The following is a 23,548-nucleotide window of genomic DNA, read 5'->3' as shown; positions in this document are numbered from 1 at the left end:
AATCCTGCTCAACAACATTCCCTGAGGTATCTACATGCACACTCTGGGACCATTGGCACTTGGCAGGGTGTGTGAGCCCCGCCTGGGTGCTGCACTCCTGCTGTTACATTCCCGCTGGACCACAGCTGGCTGAGTGGGCTGTGGGCAGCCCCCTGCACCCAGCATGGCAAGACACCTTTAGGAGAGCACAGCATTTGCCACCCTCAGCTTGGTAAGCAACAGAGAACAATGCAAAGTCAAAATACGCTGTGATTACATGTTGGATCGTGGTTTCTTTTCACGAAGGCCTCTCAGGCTGTGCAGTTTCTAGTTACATTCACAAAACCACCTTTTCAGTGTCTTGCCAAAATTACAACATTCAGCAGGAAGGAATCTGCAGGAAGGTTCTTGCAAGTGTGATTCATCCCTTTGGCTTTTGCATGTTAGGAAACAACCTTTAGGTTCAGGATCACAAACTGCGTAAATCACAAGGTCAAAGTTTCTCTCAGTGCACAAGATGAACAGACTACAGGACTCTCCCTTAAATGAGCATGTTCCTAAGTTTACAGAAGGAAACACAACATTTTGCTGATGTCAATACTTGAAAATTCAGGCTTTTGCTGCGAAGAACCATAATTCCTCCTCTGACTTACAGGAGATTTTTCAATTGCACAAGAGGTGTTCAGATGTTGACACTAGCCTGCAGCACTGAAAATCTCTCCTCCTGAAGTCCAAGACTGAAAACTAATTCACAAACCAAATGAGATGAAACTGTTTAAAATATTTTGTCACCTTAAAAACCATCTAATATCCTTAATACAGTGCTTTGCTCAGGAAGGATTTAACTGTACGTTGAAAGCATACCAAGCAACATGTACTTTATGGGAAAGAGAGGGCCAATCTCTGAGAGCAAAAACACCAAAAAATTAGCTTTGGCCACCATCTACAGCTGCAGCAAAAATGTGATTCTAGTGTTGCCAGTGTGTTTTTATGTTAACCACTGTTTGCTGAGTCCAACTGAAATCCTCTATTTTTAGCCTTTCAGCTACTTTCAGATAAAATTCCTGCAGATAGGACTAGCTGTATAGGGCAGATAACATACAGCTCTGAAACCACAGATGACCTCATGCAACTGCAAAGAAAGAAGGGTCTGTTACTTAAAACAAGGCTAAAATTTAACCCAGCTATACTAAAATTATACAGGGAGTGTTTTACAGTCCCATTACAAGACATAAAAACCCAGTCACTATAAATTCACGGTGTACTTATTTGTAAGGATGTTAAAAAGAGTAATTAATAACCCCCAAACAGCTTATCTCTGAGCCTGTACAACACCAAGGCTTTCCCAGGCTCGCTGGAGATTTTACAAATAGCACTGAGAAGCTGCTTTAGCTGCCATTTGAGAATTATTTGTCCACACTGAAAAGTCATTGCTCTTTGTCACAAGTCACAAGACATTTTCTAGTGTTCCACACTTTTAGTTGACATTATGGAGAGAAAATAAATAAACGTAATCCAAACTTTCTGGAAAGGGCTTCCATGTGTAAGAACACATATTAACCACAGATGTGAGGGAGCACTGCACAGTGATTCTTTTTTGTGCTAAATGCACTCTACCTTCCTCTCTTCTACTTCAGTCTCCCTGTGTGTCCCCCCATATACCAAAAGAAACCTGTTTCCCTTAAAACACAGTTATTTCCAGGAGACTGCAGTCCTGAGTACTATCATTCAAGTTTATGGAAGTATTTAAGGAGGAATATGTAAGAAACGGGCACATTAATACAGATCAGGGTGCTAGTTTGTAACCCTTGGGATGTATTGATCACACCTCTTTTAGTTTGCCAAGTATTTGCTGGATGTTTCTTCAGAACAAAACCTTCATAAGGTTACCACATTTTCCAGTAGTGGAAGAAACACTCTGAAAGCTCTTTTCCTCAGGAAAAAGCTTCAATCCTTAATAACGAAAGAACAGGTCAGATATATGATTGAAATAATCTTCAAGAAAAGAAATGCTTTCACTCCCTCACCAAATCACTCTAAGAGATCAGTAAAAGATTCAAACTGTTATTCTTAACTCCTCCTTTCTTTCTTAAATACCAGCATAGGCAAACCTGTATTTTTTAACAATGACACAACCTCTACCTGTCATCTATTTTTTCAAGCATAGCTAGCATTGAAATAAAGGGTTACAAAGCACTTAACTGTTAATTTGGGATTATAGAACAAGTCTGATTTTTTTGGATTCACATCACTTGGAAGGAGAAACTCCATTTATCATAAGGAATGAAAACCAGGATGGAACAAGGTTTGCTATTTCCCTCTCTGAGGAATTGTAGGTGGACTTATGTAAACAACAGAGCAACGATCAAAGGCAAATCTTAGGCACCATAATATGCTGAGGTATTAAAGGAACAGAGCCTTTTATCTGTTGGGGAGGAAGGAAGTAAAGCATTGAGATATATGTAATATATACAATTAAAAATAAAAAACCCCAAGCAAGTCCCAAAAGAGACTGAAATCAATTAAATTCCGGTTCTTTTCTTATTCTGTTAAAATGATGAGAACCAAAAACGCAATCTGCGACAAAACTTACGCTCCATCACCTGGAAAAGCCAGGCATTCAACTCTCTTTTAAGTCGAATTTTCCTTCACATCCTATGAAACAAGCACTGTTTGGTCACAAACCATGTCCTCATTCACTGCCTGTTCAACTGAGGCTTACCTTGTCCTCCACTCTGTTCAGCCTGGCACCAATCGTGTTATTTCCTCGATCTTTGCTTTTCTCTGTGGAACAAGAAACATTTTCAAATTAATATATGGTGGTATAACAAAATAGCAGCAAACCACAACAGGGTGTGTTTAACTAGCCCACCAACACCATGTAACTGAACACCCTTACCAGGCTGATAGATCCATTCCTTAAAAGTAGTTTTTTGTTTCTTTTAATAGTACTGGCCCACACCAGGGCTTTTAATAGCCCTGAGTTTAGGGCATTTTTAATCTTAGTTTTATGCTTTAACCATGGAAAGCAAAAATGTTCCCAATTAAGTTAATGTTTTAATTGCCATTTAAAAACAATCTGCCAGTATGCAAAGGACTCTACAGACAACTTGAATAACACATTTGGTAACATTTTATCTTTTTTTCCCCACTATAAAACATATAGAAAGATGAATTTTCAGATGACATAAACAGAGAGTTTTCATTAGCCACACTTGTCACAAACTTAGTGCTTTGTGCTCCTTTTCCAGCCTCTTTTCAAAGCTATCAAAGATCTATGTGAATATTACCAATTTCACAGGAACTCTGTAATCTTACCACACCAATTTATTGAAAATATGGTGAGTCTCAGAAAGACTAGGGCCAACATTTTGAAAACTTCAGTGAAAGTTGGCGCTTTAAGAATCTAAATAACAACAACCCTCATTTAAAAGTGTTGATGACTAGATATTATTGGCAATGCTTAATCTTCAGAGCACAACCAGTTGGCACTGTTTAAAAATTTGGCAATAAAATGAAGTATTTTAACAAGTATTTTCCATTAATTATACGTTCATCAGATTCGTTTTAGACACATCATTTGCATTAACTTACCTGAGACAGAGATAAAAAGAGATGGCTTTCCTATGGACTGGTCCAACCTATAAAACAAAAAGAAAACATTTTTGTTTTTTATCAGTCTGAACCAGCCTCTTCACTCTCCCTAGCTGAAGCAGGGAGGCCTCTTCACAAACAAACAAAGTGAAGTTCAGACAATTCTGGTTTGTCCTGTAAGTGAAGCAGTTGCTTTATTGAGAGTAGCTCAAGAGTAGCTTGAAATTAAAAGTATAGTAACAAAATGGGATTTGACTTAGATTGCTCTATAGCTTCTTTAACCACTGCAAAGTTTTACCATGCCCATCACTTTTCCACATGATCAGCATTGATTTGTCTTTTCCTTGTTCTTCTGCAGCTTTCTTGTTGCATCTGTCATCTCTTAGTTTGCTCTTACATGCAATACTACCAGAGCAGGTGAGAATATTGCACTCTCCAGGTATGACACAGCCCCTAACATATAGGGATTGCAGTCTATAGTCACAGCTAGCAGGGACTGAGGTAATACATGTAAGTCCCAATCATCAGATTTCTAAGCTTTTTTGCCTTTTCCTCCCTGTGTGAAAAAGAAACTTTACACAAATGCCATTTCATATTCCCTAACTTTGCACAGTCCTGCCAATATGGCACCTTTACCCCTGTCAGTTTTTTATCCGTAGACCCCAATCACTGCCCAATTTACAAACATCCTTCTGCTGCTGTTTACAGGTACACCAAGGCTGGGCTTCACTGATGTACCTCCTCTGTAGCTCCTTGATTCGCACCATCAGGTTGAGGTGGCCCTGGGAATATTGCTCAATAACATCTCGGACATCATAGGGCTTTCTGGCTTGCTGTAAAGTAAGAGACAAAAAACATGCCTTTTAGTCAAAAGGATGGAGGAATGGTCAGTGGCGATGGAGATGTTTTTGAAGAGTAAACAGTAAGTTCTTTTAACACTGTGTAAACATATGAGTTATTTTGATTGTTGCCATGATCACACATTTTTGGTGGAATAATTCTGACAGTTCTCATTTCATCCACTTTTTTCTTACTGCAGGTCTGTATGCCTTTCAAGAGATAATCCACTGAACCTGAGCTCAAAAGAGCTTGGAGCCAAAAATGTTTATCTGGCACTTTGCTCAGCAGTCTGTGCACACTCCAGTTTTTTCTAGAAGTAAGGTTCATATTCCTTGGCCACTGAAAAATAAAGAGGTCGTGCACATGCACAAACCCCTGTTCTCAGTCAGCAGTTGAGGTTCACAGTTCAGGTCTTACCATGGGAAGTTAAAACACAGTCCTAAATGAAGGTGCATGACTGATTTCCTCTTCCTGAAAGACTGGCTGAGCTTTCAAAACTGCTGGGAAACACTGGTGCAAGAAATGCCCTGTGTCTGTAATTTGCACCTCATATATGGAAAGGACTTAATTTGACCTATTAGTAATAAAACAAGTTTTGTGTAGTATTAAAGGCAATAGCATCAACCTATAAACACCAAGACTAACTGCAAAGCAAGTTAATGAACGTGTTGAAGGGCAGCAACAAATTTAAGATACCTTTAATATAGAGTCCAATCCATGCCAGAACTGGGGTTCCCAGCACAGAAAAGACATGGACCTGTTAGAATGAGACCAGAGGAGGCCACAAAGATGATCAGAGGGCTGGAGCACCTCTGCTATAGACAGGCTGAGAGAGTTCTGTTGGTCAACCCGGAGAAGAGAAGGCTCCAGGGAGACCTCACTGAGGCCTTTCAGTATTTGAAGGGGGCTTTTAAAAAAGATGGGGACACATTTTTTACAAGGGCCTGTAGTGATAGCAGAAAGGGGAAATGGCTTCAAGCTGAAAGAGGGCAGGTTCAGATTAAATATTAGGAAGAAGTTCTTTAGTGTGAAAGTGGTGAGACACGGGTTGCCCAGAGAAAATGTGGATGCTCCGTCCCTGGAAACGTTCAGGGTGAGGTTGGGAGGGGCCCTGAGCAACCTGATTGGGTGAAGATGTCCTTGCTCATGGCAGGGGCTTTGCACTAGATGGCCTTTAACAGTCCGTCCCAACCCAAACTATTCTATGATTTCTGACTCATTCATTATGCTGTTTATAGAAACTCCACAGATAATTTTCAAGGTTTTGTAAAACCCTTGGTAACGCTGAGTTACAACTTCTCCTTTCTTGCACCTTTTGAGAACAAGGAAAAGAGTTTTCAGTGGTAGCTTCGACGACACCAGAACTTGGATCCCTTTTGAAGTCTCAGAAGTATTTTGTCACCTGTAGTTCAAAAGCAGATGTCTCTGCACTGCTTTATCTTATTTCCCAAACTTCAGGATTTCCTTTATTCCATGCCATAAATACCTTTTTTTTCTAAGCCAAAGGAAAGTGAGATACAATACAAAAAACAGTGGTATCTTTATGCAGTCCTCTGCACCTGCCTGGGAAGTAGCACCCACATTTCAGGAATAACATTGCTTCATCAAACAAATTACATTTCAGTCTCCCAGATTCCCCAAGTGAACTGCAAGCCTTGGGTGAATGTGAGATACTCTCTAGTGGAAGGCTGAGCAGGACTGGGAATTGCTTCAATCTAACCAAGAAGCACAGAAGAATTCCCAAGCATCCCAACTGCTTACACACACAAAAACCATAACTGACATCCACAAGGAAAGAAATATGAATCAGCCATGGCACAAGCCCGTAAATCTTTCCATGGACTAGTACTGTAAACATGGTGATATTAAGAAAAAAAAGAATTCTTGGTTTCTTTCTGTTCTATAAATAAGGGAAGATGTTCAGTGAGAATAAAGATGCAGAGCTTTCCCTTGCCACCCTCATGCTCTGCCACGGGAGCCTGACAGTAGTGTAGGTATTTCCCTGCCTGTTTTTCATTTACAGGGCTGTTTCTTTCTCTTTAAAACAAGAACTGAAAACCAAGAGTAAATAGAATTTATGAATGAAGACAAATTTCTAAGTATGACTGGGTATTTAATAGTCAGTACTGATTTTTCTGTAACTACTTGATATTGAAAGCTGATCTTCCATGAGAAAATATTCTTGATGTTGACCATATCATAATTTTTTAAAAAGAAAAAAACCCTGCAGCAGGCAACAAATGAGTATGGAAAAGACAAAAGCAGAAGCCAGTCCCACAGCTTTCCTTAACTGCTTCTCTTCCTTACTTTTGGTCCTCTGCTAATTAACCAAAACTCATGGCAAAACTCTTAAATAAGTTAAAATTTCCCCCATCATAAATGAAAGTTTGTAAAAGGTACAAAAGCCAATGCCAAATATTAAATGTACACCGCTGGCTGTGGCTGTTGTTGTTCCCTAGTAACTGCACGGGTAGGGAGGCAGACCTGGGAAAGGGAGAGGGGAATCCAGGAAAGGGGAATTTCCGGGAAATGGAACCAAGTAACAGTCAAATAAAATGGATAGAACAACCCGTGAAGCACAGAGCACTGAAATACATAATTTAGTAGAGCACAGTACAGAGATTAGAAAAGATTACACACACAATTCATATGAATCACGTAATATGATGAACTACAAGACTAGAAATGCAAGATTTTCCAGGGAAATTGTAACAAATCAGGCAACAGTTACGTCAGCAGTAGAACTGCAACCTGTATTTTGAATTTATGTTACATATAAAATATTTGCCATGGTAAAAATCAAACCACAAGTTAAAAAGCTATTTTAGAAGGAAATTAACTTACTCAATTGGAAGAATTTACGTGGAAAGAAAATCTTTAAAGTTTTCAAAATGAAAATGGGAAATCAGAACAAATTCCTGGTCTTTGTGTATCACAGTTGTATCCATGTACGTAAGTTTTAAGACTTCTAGAAACTTTCATGTTCAGAAAACAAAGGTTATTTGCTCATTAATCAGTAAGATAACCGAGTATAGTGATTTTCTTTCTGAAATTCAGTTGTAGTATTAGATTTTGTCAAAAACATCTGCTTTATAACTAATACATGAAATTCTTTTTTGGTAGGTAGGGTGAATGAAGTCTAGAAAAGCATTCATTTTTAAGTCTGCTTTCCCTATAACCTACAAAATCCTTCCTTAACCACAAGTCATTCACCTTCACTGATGCACAGGACTTGTGCTGAATGTGATCTTTTGTATAGAATTTGAAACAGTCCTACAGACTTTACGAGAACATAAACGCATCCATAAAAAAGGTATTAATTTTTTATAATATTGTGCTGGGTTCATGGTTATACATGGGCATCATCATAAGAGCTATATTTAAACCTGGACTTTGAAACACAGCCTAAATTTCTCTCCTTCTTTTTAAAGAGGAAATGATACTTCACAAAGACTTGCTTTTCATGTCCTTTGAAAATCTTTGTATCCCTGTTTAGCTTTTCTTTATTTGTTTTATTTATTTATTTATTTTTAAACAGGAAAGCTTTGCTTTCTAACTGGCTTTTGTCCTTCTGATGCCATCACCCCCTGTTATTAGCTGAGCTCTTTAAAAAATATATCTAGTCAAATTTAGGCCTACAGGTGTGTCCTGCAAACAGCTGGTATAGTTTAAGAACCATGCTGGGTTCATGCTGGGACCTATTTTGCAAAATTTTCCTCTTCCTCTCCTTCTTCCTATGCTGCCCTACTCAAAAGCTTCACAGGCATCTCTAAAAAATACTCCTGTAAAGTGCTGTCCTTCCTCAGTGTTCCAGCTAATTTTAAGCATGAATAGCCCAGAGCACTTCAGATAAAATTTGGTTGTGGGTTTGTTCTGGTTTTTTTTCAATAGCTACGGAAAGAAAATATCTGAATTTTCTTTTTTTTTGGAACATACATTTCACATAAACATAAAGCTTAGAAATCAAATATCTACCAGAAGACAGCTGTGCAGACCTCTGAAATGCTGAAAGATACATTTTTAAAATGCAGCTTCTGCTTTACCTTATTTTCAGATATTACATTAGTCTGCTTATTAGGAACAGTACAGTCATTACTTGGCACATGTCGAAGCAATTTAATTTCTTAAGATTATTTTATGTGCATGGAACAGATTTACAACACACTTTGATGAAAGAATAATGACAGTGGTTATCTCTTAATTACAGAAGAGATTTTCAAAAGCACCTTGCGGCTTGAATTTCAAGGTGACTTTGTGCACTAAGTTACTTGGGTGCTTTAGAAAACTATACCTTTGGTGCTCTCCAAATTTTTAAGCTGGATCATAAACCTGCATACAAAAACTGTGGAGAAGTATGAGATATTGCCCTACATTCCTATTGGAGATTCTGCTTCTGAAGGAACAGCAGCGTATCACTTGTACACAGGGGTGACTTGAGATCCACCCCACTTCAGCCAAATGACATCTTCAGTTCTTTAGCAGCAGCTAATACTGGTTATTCAGGAAGAAGGAAGACTGCTAAAGACAGATGAGAGACAACCTTGTTGGGGAGTTTTGCAGATGGCCAGGACTGGGCCTTTTGCAGATGCGAAAGTGAGAGTACAACTGAGAAGCCCGATTAGCAACCGAGATACTGAGCACAAACAAGTTTTAAGTATGAACTCAATAGTCCCATTCTATTCAGTCAAATGCTTTTTCAGCTTCTATCAAATCATCTGCCGCAGGGGACTTTGGTTTATTTGCCAGGTGGATAATGTTGCACGCAGTGTTCAGGCATTTTCAAAATCTGTTTCTGACAAATACCACTTGGGAGGTAGATATAGAACGTGTGGATTTCTTGTTACTGAGCAGTTTAGTTAATACCATGGCAAATATTTTATGATCTAAATTTATGAGAGCAATGATTCAGTAATTACCACAGAGCAAAGGATCACAATCAAGTTTTAGAATGAAAATAAATTAGATTTTAATGGAACAGGCCACATTTAGGCAATTATTCACACAACAGCAGCAGACACATGACTGGAATGGGCCACATCTCTTGCCAAGTTTCAAGTGCTGACCAGCAAGTGCTAAGAAACTTCTCAACAAAATGACTATAAATATTAATTTCAAGTAGTTGAGACATTGTGCCTTTCTTAATTTTAGTTTAATAATGATAATAAAAGGTGAAATGTGCTAGAAGAGTTTTTGAAAGCACTCTTTTCAAGAAAACTCTAGACATGGGAGATTTCAGCCTCAATGGTGACAGACTGAATACATTATACATAACTAACGCAATTTTCTGAAAAGCTCAGGCAACCTTAGTCATAAATTAACTCAAGAATTTAAGTAAAAATGAAAATATGCAAAGTAGAAATGTGTTAAAGAATTCAGGCAGTGCTTCTAAATTTTACAAGGAAATCAAAATCGTGGGTTTGAAGTAGCAGAAGACATTGCCTTACAGATATACTGGACTGTCAATTGAAAATCATCATCATCAACATCTTTTTGATTATAAGTTTTGTGGCCTTCACATTTGAAGGAGAAATTACATTCTCCCTTTTTTGGAGGGTCTAGATTAGAGGTGGGATAGCTTTCTGGCCTATTGTAAGCAGTAGTAGTGAGGTCATGTGTGAAAATGGATGTAGGCAGTTAAGACTCTCTCATCCTTTGCATTTTCAGTTGTGAAGCCTGTTCTCTGAAGATTGACCCTTATAAATTAATTTTAAGTAAAGTAATATATTTATTACCTATATATAAATGTATTCATCTGGTTTAAATCAAGCTGAAGGCTGTTGACACGTGTTTTTACTGGATTAATGAAATTGATTTTTAGAAAGTGTGCAGTCAGAATTTTTTATTCAGACCAGGAAACAAGGTTAATTAGCTACTGTTAAATGCTTATGGCATCACAAGACCACAGCAAGTGGAGCGGCACACAGGAAATGTGTCATTGAGGGCCAGAGTAGGAAAGATAATTGATATCTCACTAACTGGGAAGGAGGTCTCCTACCATGCAGAGGGGAGAAAGGAGAAGAAATGAGAAACCTTCCAATACACTAACAAATTTCCACCTCAGTTTCTTATCAGGACTTCATTATCATTGAGTAAGGGACAGAAACAAGGCTGAGGTAGTATTTTAATCTCTAATCCTACTGACTCGGCATGAAAGCAGCACACAGCTCAGAATTAATGGAGACATACGAGAATGTTTGCACTGCCAGAAAGAGACAGCGATAACAGAGGGCTAAGGGTCAAGTCCATTAGCAGAAAATAACATTTTAATTCAGACTGCATTTCAGGAGTTTAGCCTATTTCCAGTGCATCCACAGTTGACTAACCTGCCATGAAACAACCACCCTATTGAAGGAGGGAGAGAATAGTGGGTGTAGCTCACCATTACTGAAATGAATTGTGTTAGTCTCTCTTAAATTTCTAAAAGAAACAATGGATCAGAATAAAAGGGTTTATTTAGAAAAGGAGCTTTCTATTCACAACTCACCTGGAACTTTTTTTTTGCCACAAAATACTGCATCCTCCGAATCACCTTGATTGCAGCACGGTGGTGCTCCCTCAGCCTGTGGGAAAAAGGAGGAGAGTAAGGGGGGGAAAGAGCATCTCCATCCAGACAGTAAATATAACAGTCTGCAGAAAATCCTTCACCAACACATCAGTGTGCAGTGTAAGTAGTTGCCATCCAGCCTGGGAGCACAACACACCATTCTGCTGACCTTCCTCACCTTTCAAGAAGGCTCTGAAAATCCAGGGTTTTATCTGACCCACGCTAGGTTTGCACACATTTCAGAGCTAAAAGAAGTGTCCACATAACTTCCTTCTGTCTCTAAGCAAACCACCATGCATACCTCCCAGTTTCATTTCCACAAAAGAACCCCCAAACTCCCAAGTTCATGCATATCCAGCCATGAACGGCTTTTATACAGTCACTCCAGAAATCCATCTTTTAGGTTTTTTTGGTTTGTTTGGTTTTTTTGTGGTGTTCACCCCACAATTTCTGCATTACATGTTTCTTCACTTAATGAATCCTGTTTTTTTCCAAGGAATTATTTAAAAAAAAAACACTTGAAAGATTTTTGGTTTGTTGCCTGCTAAACAATCCGAATGGTCTTGTGGTTGCTGGATATAACATCTACATACATATTTATCCCCAAACTGAACTATAACTTAATACAATGAACTATAACTTAATACAATGACAAAATAATCTGACAGGTCTTTAAAAAATATATCCCCCTCTTTGTGCATATGCATATGGTCTGAAAAGAGAATAAAAAGAAAATAATTTGCTCATTGTACTTTCAAATGACAGATTTTCATAGAACCTGACATTATTTTTCAAAGAGTGCCTTAAGACCAACAGGTACTTCAAATTTTTCAAAGCTTGCAAAAAATAATGCATCTTCCTTCTTAACATTAAAATACCATCTCAAACATGAAGCCAATTATTCAGATTGCTCGTTCTATTACTCTTACCAAGATGCACTTGAATGACATTACAGCACCACCTTTATTTCCTTTTTAACTGCATGAACATCAAGTGTTTCTAACTCTCATCCCAAACAGACTTCTACTGATGGCTTTGGGGAGCAGCTGTAAAAGCAGAGTTAGATGTTCCAGATGTTTTATCTTTATAAGCTTATTATTAGTAATACTGATAGACCTGCATATTGAGATGTCACTTTGCAGTGCTTTCTGTTTCTGCTGAAGATGACAGCATTCATACTCACTAAGGAACAGAGAAGTCATATTTAAGTTCTGTAAAAGTTTATACAAGTCTGTGTCTTTAGTAGGATATAGCCTGGTATCACCCAAGCCTCTTCAGCTAAACATAACCTGGAATTTTTATGAGTGTTCAGGTGTTCCCTCAGGATAGATCTCCCCCAGCAAAAAAATGTTCTGCATGTGCAAATGGTGGATGCCTGTTGTCTGAATAGGTGTAGCTGGGGTGTTCCCCTTCTGAAAACTCACCCTTTTTTAAGCAGAAAAACCGCTTTCTGCAAAGCCAGAAACAGAACCAAAAAGAGCCATCATTTCCTACTTCTAGCTATTGCCTCTTGGGTGAGTTCTTTCTGTTATAGAAATTGTTCAGATTTAGCAATGATAGAAAAGATTACTTTCTCCAGAAACAGCATAAAAAGCACTGCGTTTCAAGCTAATAATATACAGCTTTTCACCACAGGTCTACAGATTTTTATGCCTCTAAGTTATTTATATAAATTGTCTGCACCTCAAAAATTATACACCAAACCTGCAGTTGGATCTGCATAGGAAGTCCTTTCCCTCTTAACACCTTCCTGAGGTGTCTTGGAGGCACTGTCTCCAGGTCCCTGTTCCCACAGATCTGACTGCAACATCACGGTTCGAGTTACAAAAGTGGAAATTTGCTACTCCTGACTGGAATGGCCGTGTGCTTGGATCAATTCCCAGTGGACAGAGTTAGCCTAATGCTACTTCAGGAAACCCCTGTTCTGTGAGCCTGTGCTGCATCATTCTGCTGCTAGGGACTTGGACGACTTCCCCAAAACCCAAAGGAAATAGAGTGTTTGGGCTTTTAAGTTCTGCTTCACAGAGATGGGAGCCAAAAAGGTAAACACGGTTTAATTTTCTAGTAAATATCAAAGGTATGATATCATGCAGCTATACATCCTATACATAAAAGCACACAAAAACATCTTTTGACAAATAGAAATATATTTGAATTGCCATAAAACTGCTTGTAGTATTTTGGTTTAGGCCTCATTTCCTCTGGGGTGTTCTTCACAGTCCATTATTTCTGAGTAAACCATTTTTCTTTGGGACAGCCAGTCACCAGTAGAGCACACCAAATCCTTCATTCTCTATCTAGAGGACAAGCCCCATCCATAAGCAAGGCAGGCAGATAATAAAAATGATATTTGCCATTCAGTGAAATAACAAAGCTACACCAGCAAAATGATTTTCCAATGCACCTATTCACCATCAATCATTTTTCAGTGCTAACATGAACTACCATGCCAGGAGGGAAAGTTAATATTCTCATTTTAATCCTTCCCATTTTCAGCTCCAGTAGGAATGCTTACAGTGAGCTTGTTTCTGCTTATGCTGTAAAATGTAATTCTGCGCAACAGGCTGTCCTGATTCCTCAAGATTAAATGCTTCTGCGATGAGAGAAGGGAATAAAGGATTTAATTAGTAGCCAAGGTTATGATTCACGGTTGTTTGATCTCTTTGGCAAACTGGTAACAAATGCTTTAGTAAATTGAGAGCTTAATCATTAACTGGTGATATTTGTTTGTTCAGCCACTTGTGACATCTCTGAATTTTGGTTACAGAGGGACTGTCTGCAACCTCTGGGCACATGGAGCATGCTTAGACATCAGATGGGCACTCAATACCTTACCGCCCTCACTTCTGTGAATACTTTATTTTTTTTAGGAGTGTGGCTGGAAATGACCTCACCTGAGTGTGCTGCCAGAGTGCAGCACCTCACCTTCCTGGTGTGTCCATCCCCACACCCTTTGGAGAAGCACCGCTGTGCACAGTGAGTCTCCGCCAGCAGCGTGGAAGGGATTTTCAGGGACTGCTGGGATACTCCAGAGAGCCTGCCTGCTTCAGTGTGGCTGCGTGAGCTAAGCTCTCTTGCAACTGCAATCCCTCATTTTCAGATGTTTAGTTTTGCCTGACTTTGGGGGAAAGCTTGTTGGATAAGTGCATTAGCAACAGGGTCAGCAGGCACAGCTTTTGCCCTTTTGGCAACAAAGCTATTTTCCTCTCTGGAGCATTCATCAGGCTTTGAGCCTCATCATCCCCATGCCCATTAATATCATAACTGAAATCTGAGGGAACTTGCCAAACACCACTTGACTTGCTCTAATAACCAGCAGCATGTCACCTTAAACAGTAATATACATAGCATGCCTTTAAAATCAATCTGAAGATTAACATTTCTGATACAGGACAACTTCTCAGCCTGCACCCTTCTGAAGAAAAACTGCCAATAGCTTTCACTGGCTACCAGTAATTTTTTTCTCAATATGAACAGGACATCAAGATCACCTTGAATATAACACATACTATGTGGCATTTCTCATGGACTTAAACTCACAGAATTAGGTCCTGAAGCCACCAAGGAATCTACAGCATTGTTATAACCCTTAGGAATCCAGATGGATGAAGAAGGATGTAACAATTCAAAAACAGAAGACCAGCCGAGTTGTAATAGGACCAATAGATTCATACAAACCTACGTTATTTGCAGGCATAAACTAGGTCTGCTTTGTACTTGCACTTAAAAATGACCTGCTGTGGATGCAGGGGCTATTCAAAGCACAAGAAATGAGGATAAAAAAACCCTGGCAACAAAATACTATGGATTGAGCACCCACGTTAAAAAAGAAAGCCTGGCAGAATTAAGTGACTAGAAATCCTTAGTTTTTCCTGCCTCCTTTAGTTGTTAAGATAAATAACCTGCAACCAGGCACTTGGAGGAAACCTGATCTCTTCATCAGTCCATCAGAAATCTGAACTGGAATTTCACTTAAATTGGAAAACAAGCATGATGAAGTACTTTATGTAATTCAACTGACATTCCCATTTGGTTGGAAAGTTGTTATACATCAATAAATGCTCTGAACTGTTGCAATTCAGATTTTTGTACATTTGACTACATATTGTTCATTTTTCACAACACAATGAGCCCAAACCTCAGTAGGTTTCCGAAGCTGTGGCTCATTCCCCAGTCCCACACTCACTGACAGCCGCCAGTGAATGTCACTGTTCAGCCAGCACTCGCCTGCCCTCTTCCTGGCAGGGAACCTGCAGGGCCACCCCAGAAGAATGCTCTGGGACAAAGGCTAAAACCTTTTGGTTGCAAAAACTGTGTGGCTTGATGAAAAAGGAAGTAAGCAGGTGTGTGGTTTGGTTGCTCTATGATTCAAAAAAAATAAAAAACTTTGTTTAAAATTAAGTTTTACAAGATTAATCCCCATGCTCAAATAGAGTTATTTCAATAAAGAGTAAGAAAGGAAAAGCAATTACTAATTAGAAATACTTATTGTCCTTATAAAGCTGCTAAATTTTATATGAAACCCTTAGTAAATCCCTTAGAAGTTTGTTCCCCTTTTCATCTCCGGAAGGTGTTCTACATATTGGTTTAGTGTTAACAGAAATATTAAAGCAACAGGGCAGGGAAAAGGTGGTGCTAATTTCCTATTTATAACACTTGCCTTTTTGTTCTTGTGCAGAACATTTCATTATCAGGACCGTAATGTTTGGCACAGGCCTCCCAACGAACGTGGACGCTGATATTATCGGAGCTAAAAGGTCAATGCTGTCTATTCAGAATGAGTTTAATAAAAATGAAAACTCAGTTGGAGAGAGCCACAGATTTTTAATATCTTTTACAAAATGCCCATTTCTCAGTAAACCTAACACTAATTTGAAGTTAAACTCAGTTTTTAAAACCTATTTAAATTCTCTGCAGACATCTTAAATTTCTGACTTGGGACAGGGTAAAGTATTAAGAAAGAAGTCTGAAGTTGGTTGGTCTGAAGTTTTTGGCAGTAATCATTATTTAGATTTGAGCTTTATCTTTAATGCATCAGTTTTTAATCATATGTTGTGCATGTGAACTGAAATACTCTTTTCCATTCCGGAACTGAAAAACATTCCTTGTCACAGAATCTGGTGGATGAGATTCAGAGTAACTACATTAAACCATTTCATTAGTGCATTTAAGTCTAATGAAATCTTCCATCCTTAGTCCTCCAGGCACTTTAGGTATAGAATTTGCTGCGGCTCAAGGTTATTCTGTCATTCCCTGCCCATTCCCAGATGGGAATCTCTCTGTATCGAGCAACACTTTAGAATTTGCTGTAAATTAGAAGAGATTAGGTTGCATCGCTGTGTATTCTGAAATAGGAAATGCTTGATCGCCATACCCAGGGATAAAATCAGAATCACTGATTATTTACAATATTGTCGACTACCCAGTTTCTCCTTTTGTTTGTTGCTAGTTTAGCAACTGTTGTTTGACATCATTATGATCAGTTTACTGGGGGCTCTCTACACATAGCCTGGCCCATATATGACTTGCAAAAACTATCTTAAGGATAAACCGGTAAAAGCTGCCCAGAAGCATTAGAAAAGTATGATGACATTTGAAGAGCAAACCAGCTACAAAACTGAAGTTTCATTAAATGGTCTTAGTTTACACAGAATCATAGAATGGTTTGGGTTGTAAGGGACCTTAAAGATCATCTCATTACAACCCCCTGCTGTGGATAGGGACACCTCCCCCTAGACCAGGTATCTCAGAGCTCCTTCCAACCTGGCCTTGACCATTCCCAGGGATGGGGCATCCACAGATCCTCCGGGCAACCTATTCCAGTGCCTCAACACCCCCATAGTAAAGAATTTCTTCCTGATACCTCACCTAAACTCACTCTGTTAGTTTGAAGCCATTTCCCCTTGATCTATCACTGCTTGCCCTTGTAAATAATGTTCTTCCTGTAGGCTTTCAGGTACTGGAATTTACATAAATGCTCCCATAACATTTTCAGTGTAAGCAAAGTTAGAAACCAGTGACAAGACAAATGAAAACTGGACGAATTCATCGATCCCCCATGGTCCTCACCACTGGGCTCTTCAAAGGTTTAAATGCAATAGAACTACAGAAATAATAGATACACATAGAACAAGAAGAATCACAAACAGCAGGTAGGATAGATTTAAAAAATTTCTTTGGTCTTAGCATTCAAAGGCGTTTTAGTAATTACTGGCAAACAACCTGTTTATGAAAGATCTAGATCTGCTGAACTCCTGTTCGTGCTTGTAAACTAGTTATGAATGGGTAAGATTTCATCAAATGAATTTGTTCATCTAAGCACTGAATAATTCAACAACAATACCTAATTATTTCTATGAAGACATCTGATGAATAATTTCTATAGAATAGTAAGTTTCAAGGGTTTAATTTTAAAAATAAAAGTTTCTTTGACTTAAACGCATGTCTTATAATGTAATTTATGTTCCCCACCTAAGGGAATGCAGGGGCTCACTTCCACAGGAGTATCAGTGATTCTAAATTAAAAAATTGCTCTGCTAGGGTAATGTCAAATTCAGGCTTTTGGTGAACCCTTCAGCCACTAAACAATTTGATTATTTACTAATTGTGAACATTAGCCCATGGGCAATTAGCTTAAGTTGAATTAACATTTGTACTCTTCTTTCCCCGCTATTTAATTTCCCAACTACATGTGGTTGGTCTTTTTTTTAAATTTAAAATATGTAATTTTAAAACCACAGCCATCTTTTAATGGATTTGTATTTATTTTACAGCTTTCATGTCTCCCTTCTCAAAAGTCATGGGTTTAACTGAGAAATCCTTTCATGTAGTTATAGCAATCCTCTATTTTCTACACACAGTCTGACTTAGCCTGATTTGGCTTGCAGATTTTTAACAGACATACAAAAAACGACAAGTTTAAAAAGTAACATCTCCTTTGGGGGGGATTTTGATGTTTTAAACAAAAACAAACAAAAAATGGTTTTCAACTAAACCTAAGGGGATCCAGAATAGCTAAACAGCGTAAGATTTTGGAGCATCACACTTAAATTTGTTCAACTTTCCTTGGGGGAAATGGTCTAATATGCACTATATCTAGAACCAAGACAAATTGCTGTAGCTAGAATGAAGATCAGCAGTAGGTTTTCACAACTATTGGCAAGCGGGGGCAACAGATGTAGCATTAGAGATTTCCTTTGTGGTCTGCCCACAGTGATGGCAGCTAAGAACACAGCCCTTACTAGAATAATAATATTCTTACTAGAATAGTTTGTACTGAAATCAGGCAAGAGCATGAGATTTCTTGCACATCCTAAATCGCCTTTGCTGCATAATTTCACAATTGCATTTTAACTTATGCCTGTTACCAGGACATGATGAGCTGCACAAAGAACATGGGGAAAAAAAAAAAAAATAGGAAGACAAAATTATCTTTGGAAGTGACTGAAAAACCACATAAAGAAAGCAGGAAAAATATACAAGCCAGTTCCCATTTTGTTAGAATAGATTATTGTTTCCCAGCTTTGGTGATGTCATTATCAAATACCAATTAATACTGATGTCCATATCAAATCACAGAGAACCTTTATTCAGCTCTTCACTCTCTGCATCTCACTGACTTAGAAGGCTGTTGCTTTTTCACACGGTTTCAAGGCCAAGCAATTTGAAAGTAGTGAGACACAAATGAGATCACAGATAAGTAAATAATAATGTACAGCACTCTTACAGACACAGTCTGACACATTAAACTCCTTTTCTAAAGAAGCTGAATTCAGAACACAACAGAGCTTCTTGTTCAGTGCACACAGGAAGCCATGGATATTATTATTTTGCCTCCTCTGGCTAAAAGCAATCTTTTCAGATTAAAAATAATATATTTTTTGCAGAGCTTGCAATTTATAGCTCTGAATTATAAAAGGAAATGCAGGGGTACACTTGGAGGCACTAGGAAGAAATAACCATATTTCCTCTGGCTACTTGCCTCTCTATTGTTTTCCTATTAAACTTACAATAACCTTTGAATATTTAACTGGCTGATGTTACACTACTTCATTATGCTCGAGAAGTTGCTCACACTACACAGTAGCTCTTTGCTGTACTCATTGTAGGGAACTACAAGACCTCTGCAAACTCACGGCTGTGTTTGACTTTTCTATTTGGCTTAAATTCCATTGCTCAGAATTTACCCCAGATACAACCTATACACAAAAATATCTAATGCTGAATATGAGATGTTAAAGCATCAAAACCCATCGAGATTTCTCAACTATTTGTTTCTATCCTCAATCATTTGTTTCTACTCTACATAACACATGCTAATTTAATGTATGCTGTATCTCACATCTTAATTAGGACACATCATGTACCACTACTGCTGCCATCCCATTTAACCTTTTGTTTTGAGACAAAAGAAATAAGCTTTCATTGGGTCAACTACTGACGCAGTTCATAGGGGATCCATGGAAGATCAAAGCAATATTGCATTATTTAAACCTCATACGATGACTTTAGCCAAAACCCCCTTCAGTTTTTTCCCACACCTCAGTGATATGTGTATTTTCAATAATGGTGAATAGATGTAAAAGCACTGTCTCTTCTTTGTAAAACCAACCATGGGCAAGAGGTTAGAGTCACGTATACATCTTCCCAAGTTCAACTACTCTACCAAGGCAAAGCTGAGAGAGCATCTCAGCTGTTTAACACACATGAAAGTCATTGCGTGGTCGTGACTGAAGAAATGAAGCAGGTCTCCTGTTGCAGAGACAGGAATTACAACAGGAAAAATATCTGAAAGGAAAAGGCCATTGATGTGAATAGCAATATTTAAATAATTACCAAAATCAGGGATGATACTATTTCAGAAGTCCTAACATCTTCCATGTGGTTTTTTATTACAGAGGTGATTGGCGAATTCTCCTGCTGCTCAGTAATGAAAAGGAGAAGGTGGAAGTTGCTGCTGTGAAGCTCTTTCTAAGCACTGTATTCTGAAATTAAACTGTATCCAAACCCCCCCACCATTGCCACAGAAATCCACTGAACAACATGAAGCCAAACTCTGCTCTCGTTTTCCCCACGGGACAACAGAAGGGACTGGGAGCTGATGGACTGTTAGGTCACCTTGGCTCCTGGCCTACCATCTCTGTAGGGGCTCTGGATGTTACTTATGCACAGTGATATAAGTGTCTTCTCACAGCTGCACTTTTTACTGGGTGTAGCCTCCAAAAATAAACTGATAGAAGACTGCAAATGCAAGGATGTTACTGCGGTTTGTGCAAGCTGCAATGAAAAGCATGGCAAACAGTGAAAGATGGCATTAGGACAAGGGGATTTCACCTCCCTTGTCGAAGCCATCACTTCAGGGAAAAAAGGCAGTTAAAAAGGCAGTTAAAAATGTAGTTCAAAACTGCAATTTTTGCAACTGGAAGCATTCTCCGGGATTTGTTATTTTACAATGGTGGAGAAACACATGGGATTTCAACTTGTGGAGAACAGCCTTTCCCTATAAATCACAGAGTGTAATCTGAAACCTAGAAACAGCACAGGGGCTCACATTTATGGATTTAAAACAGATGAAGAGCAAGCATGCTCTTAACCCTTTCCCCATAATTTCTTCCCAGTACAAAATAAAACGAATATAAAAATACTGAACAGAAATTAACTTGGCAAAAATCAAGATTAATACAATTTTGTAAACACTGAATAGTTTAGACTTCCCTAAGGACACAAACACAGAATTGTGCTAAAGCAAAGCACTGTAAAACTGTTAGAGCATAATCCAGTCTCTGGACTGTTCTTTCATCAACTTTTATTTAAGCAGTTTATCTTACTGAGATTAGGATCTCTCCTATAGAGCAAGACCTGGCAAACACAGGCCTCTGGTTTTGAATATCAGGCTATATTTCACTGGGAAAGAAGTAACTAGCAGCCTGTCATCTCACCATAATGTTATAAACTCCTTAATCGGGCAATAAGAGAACTAATACTAACACATTAGCAATAATTTCTCTTCAAAAATATGTAAGAACATTAAGATGACATATTGTTTATTTATTGTTTCTTAAGATCCCCAATCATTTCTATATCAGTTTAGCCTCTCTTTGGGTCACTGGACAAAAAAACTCCAAACCCAACAAAGCCTGTTCCAACTTGAATCCTAAGACATGCCCTTCTTCTTGATTTTTTTTTTTTTTTTTAATTTAAATAAAAACCCCACAGTGTAAAAGAATGGACTGGAATATCAGCATTGTCAAAATGCATTAGTCCATACCTTGTCAGAGTCAGAGTTCCAGTACTTCCAGAAATTCACTCACACATGTAACACAATGGTGTGACTAAAACCAGAAATGGGCCTGGATTGAAATAAAGTATGATGGCATGTCATGTTAAATCTCTACCCAGTGTAATATTTTAGAGAAAACTCTAAACCAACCATCCCAGTTTACAGGAGAAAAGGAAAAATAATTTTAAGCTTACTGCAAGATCACTCATCTGCACACACAGTGTTTGCCTGTGGTAATTCAAGCTCTGTCCCTTTATTGGCTGCAGTTCAGTGAAGTGGTACTTTTGTCCATGTCTCCCGATGAAAAGCCATGGTGTCTCTAGACTTCACTGAAAAGGTTGCAATTGATAGAAAAAAAAAAAAAAACAACCTCTAAAGTGGCAATGATGGGCACCTGAATATTTTTCAAGTGAAGAAATAGATACCTGAGAGCATTAGAAAAATGCATCATGAAAAAATAATTCAGTCTTAGCAACTGGGCATGTTGTGGAGCATCCAAAAAATGCAGTCATGGCTAGAATCTTGTGCTACAATAATCAGAGGGGCAACCTGAAAAAATCTGAGCTCTTTTGAAAAATCTTGCTAAAGCTCTTTATGTAATTGTAGTTGCAAAGAAAGACTTGGGGAAAACAGAGAGTGTAAGACAGAAATTATGCTACTAGCCCAATTCTGTCTTATGACATACATTTGGTATGTCAAATCTTGTGTTAGCACATCTCCATAGCCGGAAGAGTCACGTTTTGTTTTAAACCATTTCAAACCAAAGACCGGTTTTTCACAAATGCATACTTGTTGAAAAATTTAAGATAGACCATCCATAGCTCCACCTTCATCCTTTTATCACTAAAGCTTCTTCAAGATACTGTCCAATTTCAAGTAGATCCCACCTTCCTTCAGTTTATTTGTGCAGATGCTCAGATCCAGACCTCATCTGTGTCTCTTGTGAACCCATAATGATGTTGGTATACAAATACCATTGGGATTTCCAAATATGTGTATCAGCCCATCTAACTAAGTTGGGATGGATACGCGGTTCTGAAAAATCTCATGAGACTATCTAAATGACTGTGGCAATCTGACCTATTCCATATGTAAGCAGATATACAAATTCTGAGTAAGAAGGAAGAGGTACTTTGCATCTTGAAAGCCACTAAAATTAGGGACTGCATCACATTTACTGAATTATGTATTCCAAACGGATGGATAAACCCTTCTTTAAAGCACATCCAGGAAAAAATTCCTGCCTAAATATAACCAGGTTGCTCTAAAATCCCCATCTTGCCACAGTGGGTGCAGGACTACATGCATGAAGTCAAGGGGAGAATACAGGCCTGAAGCTACACACTGGCTTAGCACACCAAGGCATCAGTAGAAACATGGAAAATTTGTACATACAAGAAGACATTTAAGACAGCAAATGCAGATTATATATTGGGAGGATTCTAGATACACACTTATTAATTAGGTTCATGTCTTTTGTGTGGAAAAATCTGACCTGAAAGATCCGAGTTCTCCTGTTCAATCTAATAGTTAAAGAATACAGTTATTACTAGTGCAAAAAGGCAGGGAATTTTATGAGCTGATATGCTGGAGACAGAAACTGGCTGGGACAAACTTCTCTGGTATGTGAACTCCGTTTCTTTCTGTGGCTTCAAAGCACAAGCACAACTCAACAATGTATTTTTTTTACTAGAAGTATTCTCTGGTAAGTTAGATATGGAAAGCAGAATATGTTTTAATTACTTTTCCCCCTCTTAATTAAGAAACCACTAACAAGCCCAGCTGTATGTTTCAATTTAATTTCTGTTACATATACAAAAATATTTTTCTTAATATTCCTACTTCATTGTGTAAATATGTGATGATGTGTACAGAACGATTAACAGTTGAATACTTTGTTAGAAATATCAGATTACTTTGTAACTTTACAGTCTTGCAACACACATTTTTGCAAAGCAGTAATTCCTCTGTAAGGGTTGAGCATCAGCTCAATTACACTCACTGTAGGGAACAGAAATGCCTTGATCCTGGCCAGTTTTAGGTGGGCTTTATTTATTCTAGAAATACTAGATTTTCCCTTTTTTTGGTGTGTAAAATAGATGCACACATAGCTCTCACTCTCAAGTGTCTTTTCTACAAAAGATGTAGAATCAGGAGGAGTTAGCCAAACCTTCAGCTGGTTCAAATCAGAACTCCACTGATTTAATTAGACAATCCTGAAAGTCTTACTTAGAAGAGCACTGTATCAGGCCCTCCTGTCCTCTTTTCTCTCCATATGCCTGTGAGCCAGCTCTTTTCCCTACCCACCTTCC

The 23,548-nt window shown here is 38.4% G+C and overlaps 1 protein-coding gene across 5 annotated transcripts in view; it reads right to left on the bottom strand.

Annotated features, from left to right (window-relative positions):
* The window catches only part of KCNQ1 (potassium voltage-gated channel subfamily Q member 1), a 336,822-nt gene that overhangs the window by 99,878 nt on the left and 213,396 nt on the right, over nucleotides 1–23,548 (bottom strand). For 4 of the 5 annotated variants that reach the window (XM_032112787.1, XM_032112790.1, XM_032112791.1 and 1 more), the window contains 4 exons: nucleotides 10,898–10,973; nucleotides 4,312–4,406; nucleotides 3,574–3,620; nucleotides 2,702–2,763 (listed from right to left, as the gene is read on the bottom strand). In XM_032112787.1, coding sequence (XP_031968678.1) covers nucleotides 2,702–2,763; nucleotides 3,574–3,620; nucleotides 4,312–4,406; nucleotides 10,898–10,973 — 280 coding nt within the window. The remainder of the gene's footprint in view (nucleotides 1–2,701; nucleotides 2,764–3,573; nucleotides 3,621–4,311; nucleotides 4,407–10,897; nucleotides 10,974–23,548) is intronic. The other variant, XM_032112792.1, reaches the window with a different exon arrangement.

The sequence above is a fragment of the Corvus moneduloides genome, chromosome 6, assembly GCF_009650955.1.
Source record: "Corvus moneduloides isolate bCorMon1 chromosome 6, bCorMon1.pri, whole genome shotgun sequence".
Classification (NCBI taxonomy): Eukaryota; Metazoa; Chordata; class Aves; order Passeriformes; family Corvidae; genus Corvus; species Corvus moneduloides.
Note: the sequence above shows the minus strand (reverse complement) of the source record. Positions and strands in the feature narration are given on the sequence as shown.